This window comes from Otolemur garnettii, unplaced genomic scaffold (assembly GCF_000181295.1).
Source record: "Otolemur garnettii isolate 467f Iridium unplaced genomic scaffold, OtoGar3 scaffold00021, whole genome shotgun sequence".
Taxonomy (NCBI): domain Eukaryota; kingdom Metazoa; phylum Chordata; class Mammalia; order Primates; family Galagidae; genus Otolemur; species Otolemur garnettii.
In genome coordinates, this window is record NW_003852416.1 from 5,267,911 (window position 1) to 5,283,287 (window position 15,377).

Consider the following 15,377-nt stretch of genomic DNA (forward strand, 5'->3'; position numbering starts at 1 on the left):
ACTCAAAAACTTTACATCCTACATACCATTTCATATTTGCTTTTATTTTTTCATTTTTTTGAGACAGAGTCTCATTACATCGCCCTCAGTAGAGTGCTATGGCGTCACTGCTCACAGCAACCTCTAACTCTTGGGCTTAAGTGATTCCCTTGCCTCAGCCTCCCCAGTAGCTGGGACTACAGGCACCTGCCACAATGCCTGGCTATCATCCTTGCTTTTAAAAAGTATAATCCAGCAAATCAAGAAAGAAGAGGACATGGAATGCAGAAACAGGAGAACAATGAAGTCTTCATGGCATCTCTGTAGCAAGTCTAGAGAGGAACTAGGTTTTGGGAGGGAAAACTCCAGGAAAAAAGGAATGCAATAAAATAGAAGTTGTGATGGAGAGCTTCAGGAAAAAAACCTAAGGAAATGACAATTAGCAGATAAGGCCAAAAATATATATTAACAGCACTGCAGAACTCCAAGAAAACCAAAAACTAAAAAACTATTTTAAAAAGTGTTTTTTTTTCTTTTTTTACAACGCCATCCAAATCTGAAGCAAACTAAAATGTGATATGAAGGTCACTACTAAAGTTTTTTTTTTTTTTTTTTGAGACAGAGCCTCAAGCTGTCCCCCTGGGCAGAGTGCAGTGGCATTACAGCTCACAGCAACCTCCAACTCCTGGGCTCAAGCGAGTCTCCTGCCTCCGCCTCCCAAGTAGCTGGGACCACAGGCGCCCGCCACAAAGCCCGGCTATTTTTTGGTTGCAGCCGTCATTGTTGTTTGGCGGGTCCGGGCTGGGGATTCGAACCCGCCACCTTAGGTGTACGTGGCTGGCGCCTTAGCCGGTTGAGCTATAGGCGCCGAGCCACTACTAAAGTTTTGAGACAGATTGTGTTATGATCCATTACTTCACCTCTAAGAAATACAGGCAACAGAGTCCTTTCAGATTCACCTCAGCAAGTTTCAACTTGCTTAGCTTACCGGTGCTGCTGGGAGGGCTCATTTGCTTCCATCTACATGGGAGTAAGCTGGCATCAGCTATGGAGCTGGGAAGAGAGCACTTTTGCAGGATGATTTTCTATGATTTTAAAAGCGGGTTAAATGAGTCTCAAAGCCTTGAGTGTTTGCAACAGGTTTTCAGAGGCTTTGCTCCTTCCTGTACAATAATTTTTCAGTGGTTTCAAGAATTTAGAAGAGGTTGAACTTCACTAAAAGATGAGCAGAGGAATGGACCGCAGTGACTGAGGAAAACATTGATGCTGTGGACAAAGTAGTTTGAGAAAACAATAGAATGATATCCAAGGCCGCTGAGGTGGCCCTACAGATCGGATCCTGGCAATATGCAAAATCTTGCACAATTATCTTCAAGTCAAAACAGTTTCATCCCAATGGGCGCCTCACACTTTGACAGATGATCAAAATGGCATTCGTTTTGAATGGTGCAAAGAAATGCTGGTGAGATTTGAAGGAGGCAAGTCTAGAAGCATTTCTGATATCATTACCAGAGATGAAACCTGGATTTACCAGTTTGATCCACAGGATAAGTGTCAGTTGACAGTGTGGGCTTTTTTTCCTGATGAAAATCCACCAATAAAAGAGAAGCAGCTCCCCAGTGCTGGAAAGAAAATGGTGGCAACTTTCTTCAAAAGTGGCCATGTTGTCACTGTTCCTCTGGAGGAACAAAGGACTGTTACTGCTCAGTGGGACACAACAGTATGCCTACCAAAAGTTTGGAGGAAGCTTCAGGAACAGCAGCCAAAGAACTGCAGGGGACCATCTTGCATCATAACAGTGTATCCGCCCATACAGCCAACATCACCATTCAGTTCCTGGAGTCCATAGAGGTTAAACTTATGACTCATCCACCCTACAGTCCTGACCTGGCCCCACGTGGTGATTATTTCCTGTTCCTTACAGTAAAAAACTGCATCTGCAGAAGAAGGTTCACCAGCCCTGAAGAAGCTGTTCACGCCTATGAAAGTGAGCTCAGAGCCCTTGAAGAAAATGAGTGGGAAGAGTGCTTTCAAGAATACAAAAGTACATAGGATGTCATGGCAATTATTTTGAGAAAATACAGTAATCAGAATGATTTTATGTTTCTTGATTTTTGTGTATCTCAAAACTTTTATAGTGTCCACTGTATTATCCACAATTAAGCAAGTGATAAAGCTTAAGGGGAGAGAATCCAGGTGGCTTTCATTTGGCCAATAGGGTTGTGGCATTGGTCTTGTACAAAGAAAAAGAGATATCTTTTTTTTTTTTTGAGACAGAGTCTCACTATGTTGCCCTGGGTGGAGTGGCGTGGCACCACAGCTCACAGCAACCTCAAACTCCTGGGCTTAAGTGATTCTCCTGCCTCAGCCTCCCAGGCAGCTGGGACTACAGGCACCTACCACAACACCTGGCCATTTTCTGTTGCAGTGTCATTGTCTTCTATCTGGCCCAGGCCGGGTTCAAACCTGGCTCCCGTAGTGTATGTGGCTGGTGCCACAACCACTGTGCTATGGGCGCCAAGCCAGAAAAGGGATTTCTAACCCATTATTTGGGTATTTAACAATACAAAACCCTGGTAAATTCTTCCCTGATTGTCAAATACTAAGACTCAACCTATGGACAAAATATGGAAGACTTGGTTGTGGTTGGAAGTGTCAGCTATTGTGACCATATAAAAGGGTATGAAAAGCTCACAGGCAGTATATGAAGGGACGAGGGGAGGGAAAGAACATCTCTGGATTCTCTGTTTTTTGTTTTTTGTTTTTTTTGAGACAGAGTCTCACTATGTTGCCCTGGGTAGAGTGCTCTGGCATCATAGCTCACAGGAACCTCCAACTCTAGAGCTTAAGCAATTCTCTTGCCTCAGCCTCCCAAGTAGCTGGGACTACAGGTGCCAGCCACAGTGCCTGGCTATTTTTTGGTTGTAGTTGTCTTTGTTGTTTGGCAGGCCTGGGCTGGATTCGAACCCGCCAGCTCCAGTGTATGTGGCTGGCGCCCTTAGCTGCTGAGCTACAGGCGCTGAGCCTCTTGATTCTTTTTCTGAGAAGCTTTTTACTTAATCTAAGAAAGCTTCAATGCATAAAAAGAGAACGAAAATTCTATGTAACTTTATATAGTAAGATTTTAATAACAGGATTTCAGAAGAAAAACAACATTTTATGCTACATGTTGCTGATTTCACAGATGCTTCTTAAACTGAGTTCCTAACTCAATTGATTTGACAGAAATGTTTTATTGGCAGGTCAAATGTTAAGATCCCAGATACATATTAATACTTGACATTCATATTTCACAGTGGAAATTGTACCTGAGCAGGTGATCCACTGCCACCTGGTCGGTGGGCACAAGGCCCTGAAGCTCCTGGGTGATGGGGCCGTTGACCCATTGCACAGCTGTGCTGACCGCACTGGCCCTCTCTGCCTCCTCTGCTTCAGCCAGCTCAGACAAAGCACTCTCAGGGACTTCAAAGTGACTCGAGATCACCACTGAACATATACTCTGAAAATTATATAAATATGTTCTACAATTTCTCTACCTCTCACAGAAAATAAGCAATTTAATTAATCTGGCTTTTAATGTGTATGGTATTTTTTCTCACCAATTTCAAGGGGAAAATGAGAATATATAATTTTCTTTGAGATATTTTTATAGCTGTTGAAACACTGTGGAACCCAATTTCATGCAACATTTAAAATTATTACCTCTTTAAAATACCCTTATAAAAACTCTGCATTGAACTTCATTTTCTATCATTACCTCTCTAATAAATAACTACAAGAATACACACAAATTTAATCATAATTATTCTCTTCCCGAAGACTGTAGCAAAGTTATTTGTAACAAATAGGTACCCATTAAAGTAAATTAAAATAAATTGTTAAAACTATTAAAATGAATCATTTTCTTTATTTAGGTCAGTCTATGTATTATAAATCCATATATAAATATATGAATCTATAAACCTCTATAGACTTATACAATTCAGAACATTTGTAATGTCAGAATTTTAAAACTTGTTTTTGTTTCATTTTCTTTCTCCATATTGGGTCATCTTCATGTTAGCATATCATGACTATATCAAAATGATACTTAAACATAATGAAGCCATCATGGTTGATTACATGATTCATGCTTACATGACTACCCATGAATAGGCTCTGTGTTTATATGTACATGTGTATTTCACACTGAATTTCAAAACTTTAATTTTCTACAGTTTAGACAAGAGTTGCTAGCAAACACAGTGGGTCCAGGAATATTAAAGAACATGTTAAAGAACACATTTAAACTGCCTCATACCTTGGGAAAGTTTTGAATGGTGCAAAATACTTCCACTTGTAGGGTTGGAAGCCCCAGTCCATCCAGTATGTTTTTCCCCACTATTTTGCATATAGTGGGAGGCTTTGCAAGTTTAGAAAAGCAGTTTGCCTTCAACACACACACACATATACACAAAAACAAAAATCATTAAAACACATCTAATTTACCATCAAAAGGTTATTCAGTTACTCTAGTTTCTACTAAGCCTATCCATGAGTAGCCTTCCTGGTGCTGGGATTAGACTAGTAGCTGTATGGAACTCTCCTCCCCTCACATACTGAAGAGTTGAATTCAGGCTAATGCCAAGTCTCTGGTACATGGGGAAATCTGTAGTCTTTTGAATTCTCAAGAGAAACTTTTATATATTTCTTAATTTAAAGGCCCTGTGTCACTGTTTAGGAGGCCTTATAGTCAACCCAATTCCCTAAAATATCCCTCTTTTCAAGATGCAGAATTCAATTGGTCTCCACAACTCTGGGATGCATTCAAATTTAAGATAAAGTGGTCTGATTGGTCTGATTTTTATTCCTCCCAGGAAGGCATCAGATATTCTAATGGTGAAGACTTATGCAGTGGCTGTGTCTCACACACCATCAGCTCATGCACAGTCCTCTCTCTTCAAAGAGGCTTGTTGGGAACCTCAGTAATAGCAGTTTCACTGATATGGAAAAGAAGAAGCCATTTGGAAATAATCCAAGAAAGAGGCTGAAGAAAGAGAATGAAGCTGGGGTAGGAAGCCACTGAAGGAGCCTGCCTGATATTTCTGTGCAGAGGAGTGGGAGCTAGGAGAGCCTGGGAGGAGGGAAAGTGAAGGTATACCCTCCTCCTGCTCTTATTATCCAATAGCACTGGGATCCTTGTCTTCGTTTAACAGACCAGGTCTCTAATCTTTCAGTTCAAAATCTAGTGACTTCAACTTAGACAACGGGTTATCTAAAATGCACAGCAATGTGCTAGCTCAGAGGTGAGGCCTCAGCAGAACCAAAGCAAAAGCCAATTTTCAAAAGCCATCTGTGCATTTTAAGCATGGTGATTTGTATATTACAAAGTAAGCGCCTAAATGAATTTAGATAGGATGAGGAGAGGAGAAATGTTATTTAGCTTATACTTTGTGTGTCATAATGAGTTCAATTTAACATGCACCAAACACCTACCATGTGAAACATACTGTGTTAGGAAGGGAAGGGAACTAACATTTGTAAGCGCTTACCATTAAATTCCCAACACAACCCTCTAAGGTAGGAGATATCTCTACTCCACAGATAAACTGAATTCTAGAGAAATTAACTGTCCAAGATCATATAGCCCATTTTTAAATGATCTACTGCTTTGTAACAGATCACTCCCAAATTTAGTGGGCTAAACCGTTAACTTGCTCATGACTCTGTCGTATGGGCTGCACTCAATTGGGAAATTCTTTTGCTGGTCTTGCTTGGGATCTCGTATGCTCATATAGTCATCTGGAGGCTGGACCAGGGCCAGAACACCCAACATGTCTTCACCTCTATGTCCAGTGCCTCAACTGGGCTGGCTGGGCATCTGTCATTCTCATAGGATATCCCAGAGGCCTCATATCTCTCTACATGACCTCTCTCCACCAGGATAACTGAGACATCCTCACAGCATGATGACTAGCTACCAGGAGGACAAGCCTCAATGTGCCAGCACTCATCAAGGGTCTGTTTGTATCATGCTTGCCAAGGTCCTATTGATCAAAGGAAGTTACATGGCCAGGTTCAGAGTTGACATGGGAGGGAAGGACTTATGTAAGAGTGTTCACATTGGAGGTGTGGTTCACTGGAGGATAGCTAGTTAAGTAGAAGAGTTAAGAACCAAACCCAGATCTGCCTGATTTGCAATACAAAACTCTTTCAATAGTGTGTTAAGATGAAGGAATAAATAGTATTATTATTTCCTACAAGGATCTTCCCCTTGCCTGAATTCCTCTATTATGTTATGAAGAAGAAACGGCATTTGAACTGAACACCAGAGGAGGTGTAGTATTTCAACAGGCAGATAAAGGTGGGGAAGTAGAAAGCAGATACCTCAGGTGGAGGGAATAGCATAAGGGAAGGAAATGGGAAACTTCATGCTTTAGGGAAGGGGTTCTCAAACTTTATAAACAGGGGGCCAGTTCACTGTCCCTCAGACTGTTGGAGGGCTGGATTGCAGGCCCCAGGATGAGTTGGCTGCTAAGCAGGACAGGCAGCAGTGGCAAAAACACCTGGTGGGCCAGATAAATGTCCTCGGTGGGCCACATGTGGCCCGCAGGCCGTAGTTTGAGGATACCTGCTTTAGGGTGTAGTCAGTGATCCAGTGTGGAGGAACAGGGCAGGGAGTGGGAGATGAGCCTGTCACCAGAGGTAGGGCTGTGAGCACTACAAATCACATATATGAAGGCCAGCAAACCAGGATCAGTCACCGCAGGTTTCTGAGGAAGAGAGTTATGGTCAGTCTTGAGTATTAGGAGCATTGCTAGAGCAGCACTTCGCAGGATGGACTCAACAGAGGAAGAGACCAGGTAAGAACAGGATGGCCAAAACCAGGGCAATGATGTAGAAAATGAAAAGGAGGCTGCCTTTTGGCTAATGCAATTTCTGGACATGCTTCAAAGATCAAGCCAAAACTTTCCTGGATACTACAGCCTGCAGGGATCTCCTCCTTCCCTGAGTTCCTTTACTAGGAATTCCCTTAGTCTAATGCACAATCTATACCACTTTATCTCTTGCTTCAGTTATTTCAGTGGCTTTTCCCCCTAACTACGGTATAAGCTCTCAGAGAGCTGTACAAATTAATGTCCTGGCTACCCAACAGATTGGGAAGAATATTACCTTTTAGTTGTAGCTTGTGCACCAAGTAGTTGTGATACAAGGGTTTAGTGTCGTTGTAAAATGAGGACTTTAGACTAGATAGCATCTAAGAATTCCTCTAGCAAGAGATAGTAGAAAGAGAATGAAGTCAGAGTGAAGCTTCATTGATTCATCCCACAAATAGTTCCTGAGAGTCCACTAGGTACCATGCACGTTTCAGGGATACAACCCTGGTTTGATTTTTTTCTTCTGTTAGTGCCTTGAGAAAATCATTTAAATGTCACTGGGCCACGGGTGTCTGTAAAATGGGAATCATAATTTTTACCCCACAGTGGTCCTAAGGATAAAACATCACGCCCTGCACCTTTGATGGGCCATGACCGAAAGGAAAAAACTTCCTGTAGCATCTGTATCAACCACCGCGACAAGATGCGGTTCGAACCCTTACAGCACTTGCCCCTCTGCTTGGTGCGGTCACACCCGCTGTGTGCCTTCCCTACTAGTCCAATTTCACTGGGGTCAGTGTAGCTTAGTACTTAAGGATCTGGAAGCAGAAAACTCACCTTTGTTTCAACCGCTCATTGCCTAGGGCCATGGTACATGCCAGTTTTCAGAACTGGGCACAGGGACTCAGGTATTAAGAAGTCTCCTGTCCTCAACAGAAGCTCAACAAGCTCCATCGGGAGGCTGCCTCAAAGGATCACAATGAACGGAGGAAATGCTATAGGAACACAGGACGGTTAATCCAGGGTGCAATGGCAAGACTTTGGTCTGAACTTGAAGTTCAAGGAAGGGCTGCTCAGGTGAGGGCAGGCATCCAGGCTGAGGGTGGCTAAGCTGAGCAGCGTGGGTGTGAAACCAGAAAGAAACATGAACTTAGGAGGAGCTAGTCAGAGGAGGGCCCAGGGCAGGCTAAGGCCTGGTTGTGGAAAATTCCAAGGCATTCATCCCAGGGTCAAAGGGGGCTGATGAAGGCTGGAAAGCTATCAAGGTCTGTGTTTAAAGGGCAGTGAAACCTTTAGCTAGGAAGCCTGCCAGGTCCTGAGCTTCTGCCACAGCTCTAAATCCGCCTGGAGCCCTCTTTCCTCTAGCTACTTCCTTTCCACCGCTTCTTCCCTTGAGATTCCTTCTCCCCCAAGATTCTCTCTACACTTCTTGGAGAAATTGCCCCTCGGAACAACCAGGCCCGTGGCCCACGCCGGCAGCGCGCACGCGCGACTCTGCGGCGCAGGCGCACTGCGTTGCCGCAGCGCGGGGCGGGGGCAGAGGAGCTGGAGGGAGGAGGGGGCTGGTCCCAGGTCCCTACCAGGTGCCCGTAGACGTCGGCAGGCTGGAGGTAGAAGGTGGAGTTGAGCAGCTCTTCCAGCCTGCGGGGAACGTCGTTCTCTCGGTAGTACTCCATCGCCTGCTGCTTCAGCTCCTGCCGCTCCCTAGTGGTCCCACTTCTGCGGCCGCCGCCTTCTTCCCCCATGGTAGGAGATTTAAGGCTACAGTGGGGTTTAGCCTGGGGGCCCGCGAGCGTCCTCTCTGTCGCTAGGCAACGCAACGAGATCGCGACCCCAGATCTCGCGAGTTCCAGCCCTAGGTTCTTTCTGAGGCAAGTGCTGCTCCCTGTTCCCTCAACTACGAATGGCTTTTGCTCCCGCCTCCCTCTCCCCTCTCCCCTCGGCGTTAGGCCCCAGGGTTGGGCTCCCACACTCCCAAGACTCGCCCTATCTCTCCTTCCCCCCCGCCCCCCACCACTTTCCTGCGATGATTCTCCAGATGGGAAAGTAGTTAGCGATCTCCTGCAAATGCCTTTTGCGGAGGCGTGGAAGCTTTAGCTCCCTGCCTTCCAGCCGGGGACGCTCCGCAGTCTCCATGACCCCAGGACTCCGGCCTTCTGGCCATCCCTCTTGCCCCGACTCTCCTCCTCCCGCCCCCAGTTCTTTGCAGTTCGTGAGCTCCTGTGGGATGCGAGGGCGGCCCGTGCCAGGCGGGCCCACTCTGATGGGGGAGGAACGTAGGAACTCAGGGTATCCTTACTGAGCTTTGGAGGTCCCAGGAATTCCTTCAGCCAATGTTTGTTAACTACCTGCTCTGAGCTTAGCAGAGTAGGTACACTGTGATGTCCAGGAGGGAAATGGCTGCGTGCCCTCCTTGCCTGGGATGTTAGTGGGGGGTGAAATCAATGAAAGGAAAAACCGTTGTGGGCATAAAAAATTGGAGTGAGCCTTAAGGGATGGTATCATTTGGACAGGCCTAAGGGTGGAGGATGATGCGGAGATGGATGTCCTTGGCTTACATCCCCCTTTGAGAATGCTGCCTACATTCTGCCATTCTAAGTCCAGAGTGCCTGCCTGGCCTCATTACACCAGCGAGGTGTATGCAATTTTAGAATTTCTTAATGTGTGCCCTCTGCTCTAGATATTTCCGCTGCTGTAGGAATGGGCCGAGATGGACAGGATGTTCTTGTTCTGCTCTTGCCTATTTATGTCCCTGACCAAAGCTGATCAAAAGATCTGTGCTGCGCTATACTTCTCTGGAAAACATAACCGTGCCAATTCCGCCTGCTTCACAAGTCACTTAGAATAAAATGAGAACGTGAGAAAGCACTTTCAATAGATGCACGTATGGCTGTAAATGTATAAAATATGTGAAGTACTATTAAACACATGCTAACATATAAAGAATTATAAAAAACACTTATAGATACTTATATCTTTACCCCCCCCCCCCAAAAAAAGTGTGGTGGGATGTGTCTGTAGTCCCAGCTAGTTGGGAGGCTGAGGCAGGAGGATGACTCGAGCCCAGGAATTCGAAAACAAACATATGAAAGTACTGTTATGTAAACCCGGACATGGACCTTCTTCTGAGCTTCCTCTGTTTTTTTTTTCTGGATCTCTGGAATGTCTCACAGTGTTTGTGATAGATCATCGTAGGCCTGCCTTACCCTTCTGGCTAGATAGAAGTGGTCCAAGCTAAGTCTGAGTCATGTTCCTATTTATTGTAGAGCTGAGGAGGCAGTGTAGGGGCAGAGTGTTCTCTCTGCTGAATAGGTGTTGAATGAACCTTTATACAAAATAAGATGACGCTGTTGCTTTTCTCACCATTCCACGGTTGTGCCTTTCCTCCTATCCCCCTGAGGGAAAGGCACCTGGTTTTTTATCTACGTCCTTGCCTGCCAGCGTTGTTCTCACATCTTCAGAGAAGCCACACTCCACAATCCAGCTCTCTCCACCAGTGCTTCCTTTCTGAAATTCTTTCCCACTTATAGCCTGGGTCACATCAGCCCTTAGGGATGTCTTGATTCATCTGACATTTTAATGGAAGACTGAAATTATCCTGGGCTGGGATCACAGTTTCTCAGAGTCTCCCTGTAACCCTCTGTACTGTCCAGTTCCATGGGAACAGGCACTTGGTCTACCTTGTTCACTGTGGTATACTTAGCATCAGTACATTACCTGACAGAGTAGAGAGATGCTCAATAACTATTCGTTGAATGAATAAATGAGTTTTATACATATTAAATAGTTGACAAATACTTAACTCAAAATCAAATGTTTTTGTAGTTGAATGAATAATGAGTACACCAACCTGGCTTGAGCAATGTGTTTGTTTTCAGGAATAATGATAAATAAGGATGAAAAAGTAGTCTTAGGTGAGATCATGAAGGGCCTAGAATCCCATGCTGAAAGAGGGATTTCAGCCACAGATTTCTGAATAGAGGAAGAGCAAGATGGAACTGGTGAAGGTAGTATTAATGTACGTGTAAGGCCCTAAACACTAAGGACGGCAATAAGAAAAGATGAGAGAATGGCAAGGAATGATGGGAAATGATTTGGTGATTGTGGGGCTGGGGAAGCAAAGATGGCTTCTATAATTGTTACAGTTGACAGACACGGGATCAATAAGTCATTAGTGGTTTTGGAGGGAATGTGAGGCATTGAGTTTTAGAAGCATAGAGCTCAAGGAACAAACTCTGGTATCCCGGAAAAGAGGGAGGGCTGAAGATGCAGGTAGAAAACACCCAGCTAGAGCTTAAAGTTGCCGTAAAAACAGACCGATCCTCTAGAGAATCTTTGTGAAGTAAGGACCTAAATATTGAGCAAGGAATCGATTTCAAACATAGGAGGAGGGCAAGGGGCTGCAACAACAACAATAACACAACAATGAAAAGAGCTTAGAAAAAAGGGGGGAAAGTCCAAATTGCAAAAGTTGAGGGCGGAGCCTTTTGGGAATATTCAAGAGTATGTGTGTGCATGTGTGTGTGGAATAAAGTCTGAAAGCGATACATGAACAGGTTGTGTTGTCCTGGGGTGCTGGGGTCATGGTGAACATTTATTTTCTCTTCTTTATGGGTTAGTAGTATCTGATTTTCCTAAAATGAATATATTATTTGTATATATAACTTTGAAAAATCTCATTAAAACTATTTGAGGGAACAATGTTAAGTCAAAGGTTATAGGAGGACTGAAGAGTGAGAAGAGGTTATTAGGAACTCATTTCATCTTCTCAAAACTTGAAGACAAGAAATACAACTACCATCCCTGTCTACTTCTGTCACTTACATAATCAACAGTGTTCCTTGGATGCCCACCGTGTGCCAGGCACTGTCCTAGGCACTGGAGAAAGAGCAGTGGATAAAAGCGATGACTTTTCTTCTCTTCATGGCGTTTAGGTTCCAGTGGCACTTCAGTAGCACTTACATCCAAATGAGTCATCAGGATAATAAACTGAAACCGAACACATGAAGGCATTTTGAAAAGTTGGTGTGCTAGAGTTTTCTTTAATAGCCTATTTGTGTTGACAGATCCAGAGTAAATAAAACGATTATTCATGAATATTTCACTTATTTTCCATAGATATTAGAACACTGGGGTTTTAGCTGTAAAATACACTCACATATACACAGGTTTTATACATACTTTGCAGATTCCTTGGTGACTGTATTTCCAATTCATATTGAGACTAAATCCCCATCGGCACTTCTGGAGCATAAGAGCTTGATGGGTTGAGTGTGTTGCGCATCCAGACTTGGGAGTTGAGGTTGAGAGGCAAGGAAGGGGAAAGGAGAGGCCCAGGAGAGGCTCAAGAGATTTAGACAATTCTGGGAACATATCCACAGAGAAAGGGAAGGATTATGCTCTCCTTTAGCAAGAGGAAATGGTATTAGAGAGAACATAGCCATGACTGCTAACGTCCCATGAATCTGTGACCACACTGGAAGGTGTGTATGTGAGATAATGGTCATTTATCAGGGCATGGGAAAACCTAGGTCAGAATCTCAGCTATCACTAAGATCTTTACCGCATCAGTAATGAGAGAGATTTGAATTGCATCAGTGTTGTCTCTGCTTTTGAATATGTAGCCTCCTTTTAACAGCAATAGCAATTGAGGCCCCCACCCCAGGTAGTATTGCTTCTATATGGTGACTGTACATTGATTAGTACCTTTAGAGGCATTTTTATTTTGTTCATGGAAATTCTGTACATGGGACAAGAGACACATGAGCAAGCCATCAGTCAGTGTGGGGTGTGTGTTTGGAGTGGCGAGCCCCTTACATGGAATACACAGGCTTCCTGGTGAACTTTGTTGAGAAACTCTGAACCGGGTCTTTCCATTTTAAATTTCTCTTACTTTGTCGCTCTGATTAAAGATAAAGTATCAGAACACATTAGTCTAATCCAACCTGCTAATTGAAGGCTCTTCATAGAGGAAATTAACGATTCTTCAGTCTCTGCATTTCAAAAAACATTGCTAAGCTACGTCAGATATTTCCTAAATGAATGCAGATAAAGAAAATGTATTTATTCATTTTTCCTTAATCCTCTCCAACACCTTTATTTAAATTGGAACTTGTTTGCCATGACTTTGATGTTCAGAAGTGATTGTTTAGATGTTATTTGGGGGCTGCTATCAAGTGCTTGTTAATTCTCCTTTCCTGCATTTAACACCTGGTGTTGGATATCATTTTTCATAGGGAACTAATGAACATGCTTGCAGGTGCCTTTAATCAACGGATCATAGACACTGGAGACAGGATAGATGGAAAACGTTGCCTTTTCCTCATCTAGAAAATGGGAATAATAATGTTAACCATCCTCACCTGGTTGTCATGAATGAGCACTACTATTGCCAAGCTAATTGCAAATACAAACACCTGTAAATTAAATTCTAAGTAATAAAAGTAGGACTGATTTGCCTAATACAAAATAGAGTGTTTTTAATTTGTTTTTTTTTTCCCCTTTATTGATGTCTCCCGGCATTAGTCATTACCACTTTAGTAGTAACAACAACAAAACCAGCCAAAACCACAGCAGCAACTACCTTTGATTGAGCACTTTTATGTGCCTGGAGCTCACTTACGGCATCCTATTGAATCTGCAAAACAGCCATGAAAGGTAAGTGATTGGCCCAAGATCACACAGTCAATAAATAGCAGAGATGGAATTTGAATCCAGGTCTCACTGCCCATACATTTCCTTTTGTGTACCGCTGCCTCTCAAAGCTAGAACTTTCTTAGATTCTGCTCTCTTCTGTCAGCTGTTGGCTAGATTCTTATCTACCCTTTCTGGAGGAGCCAGTTGAGTTGCTTACACTGAGGTCTTGGAGAAGGGCCTGTGAGTAAGTGGCATTAATCTCGGATCCCCGGTACTCGGTCTGAGCTGCACAGTGGAATCAACTGCAGATTCTACTCGAATCTAAGCACTATTAGAAAATAAGTGCCATGACGAGGTCTATTACATACACTGCTACAGAATTAAAAAATTCTGATGCTTGAGTCTTGCCCAAAACCTATTAATCTCTAGTGAGTGGAACCTGTGCATAGGTATTTTTTAAATATGTGATATTAATGTGCAGCCAAGGTTGAGAATCACTGCTTTAAAGGATTTCTCATGGATCAATTCAGAAAGTCAGTCACTAAGCCTTCACGCAGGAATGATTTGATGATTGATGCAAACAAGAAAATCTAGAAGTGTTGGGCCTTAGAACCAACATGGGTTCAAATCCTAGTTCTTCCACTTCCCACCTGTGTGACCTTGTACAAATTACTTAACCCCTCTGAGCCTATTTCCTCATTGACTAATATTTTCGATTTCACAGGACTACTCTGAGATTACATTTTATATTCCACGTAAACATTTCTTTCTACAGTGCCTAACTCATTGTAACCAAAGAAATGAAGGAAAAAAGAAATATAGCATTATAGCAGTTTTGCAGTATTTGTCTGAAAACCTTTATTTAGGTTTGTACAGGAATCCAGACTGAACTGAATTAAAGGGGAGCCCTCTTTTAAACAGTATCAGTAACCTTTTGCAGTGATTAAGCCTCCTGGTAATCTAGCACTTTTATTTAAACCTTTAGCATTTGTGCCAAATTATAAAGTTGATGTGTTATTTCTCTCTTGCTTCCCAAATAAAGCAGAAAGCTGGAGCTATAGGCATAATGTGAATGTTCAAAGCTGGCATCCTGTCAAAGGCTGTTTTAGATTCAGGCTTCCGGTCATTTGTTCAAAGGCCTTTGACACTGAAGACCAAAAGATACTGTTGGAGATGCTACTGCTGGCAGTTTAATTGGTATTTTTTCCGAGAATAGACACACAATATCTATATGGGCAGAATGAAACTGGAAGCAGGGCAATTATCCCAGTGAGTTTAGACAGTAAAGAGAAAAAGAAAAGATCCGGCAAAAGAAACTCTTTAAGCAAGCTATTTTGGCTTTTCTAAATAGATAATTTTTTAATTTTTATGGCTCTAGACACAACTTAAAGGTATTTTTGTAGCTTAATTAGGGGGCTAATTAAGGAACTCATTTAAAATATCCTGCAAAGGACAGGTTTTCTGGTTTGTACTGCTATTCTTAATATAAAAGTAGCAAAATAAATATTGTAATTGTATTTATTGGGAGCAAAGATAATGTTAAATGTCATTTCCCACATAGGGGGCAGCAAAGAAGAGAGCTAGGAAGAATCCCAGTTAAGAGGACCCGTTAGATGTTTTTATCAAGTTATGGCTAAACATATTTTCTTGGTTACTGTTGCAAATATCGATCTGGCCTGTCTCCTGGCCCTTGAGAGTCCTTCCTGTGCCTATTTTGTTGTTGAATTTCAATGAGAGTTAATAAATTGTTTGACTTTTGTAATTAAACTTAAGAACCTGATTGAAGGGGATTTTAACTTCCTTGAAAATGTACTTTAAGTTAATCTGCTTAAGAGGAATTATCTGTTGCTTACTAGCAAATTCAGAAGACGATCTTTCCCTTTATGCCTGGTGGTTTCTGCTGGC

At 43.0% G+C, this 15,377-nt stretch overlaps 1 protein-coding gene across 1 annotated transcript in view; it reads left to right on the top strand.

Annotated features, from left to right (window-relative positions):
• Positions 1 to 8,521: 8,521 nt before the first annotated feature.
• Positions 8,522 to 15,377, top strand: part of HSPA12A (heat shock protein family A (Hsp70) member 12A) — a 156,061-nt gene continuing 149,205 nt past the window's right edge. Inside the window, exon 1 of the mRNA XM_023511611.1 lies at positions 8,522 to 8,582. Coding sequence (XP_023367379.1) covers positions 8,580 to 8,582 — 3 coding nt within the window. The 5' untranslated portion in view covers positions 8,522 to 8,579. The remainder of the gene's footprint in view (positions 8,583 to 15,377) is intronic.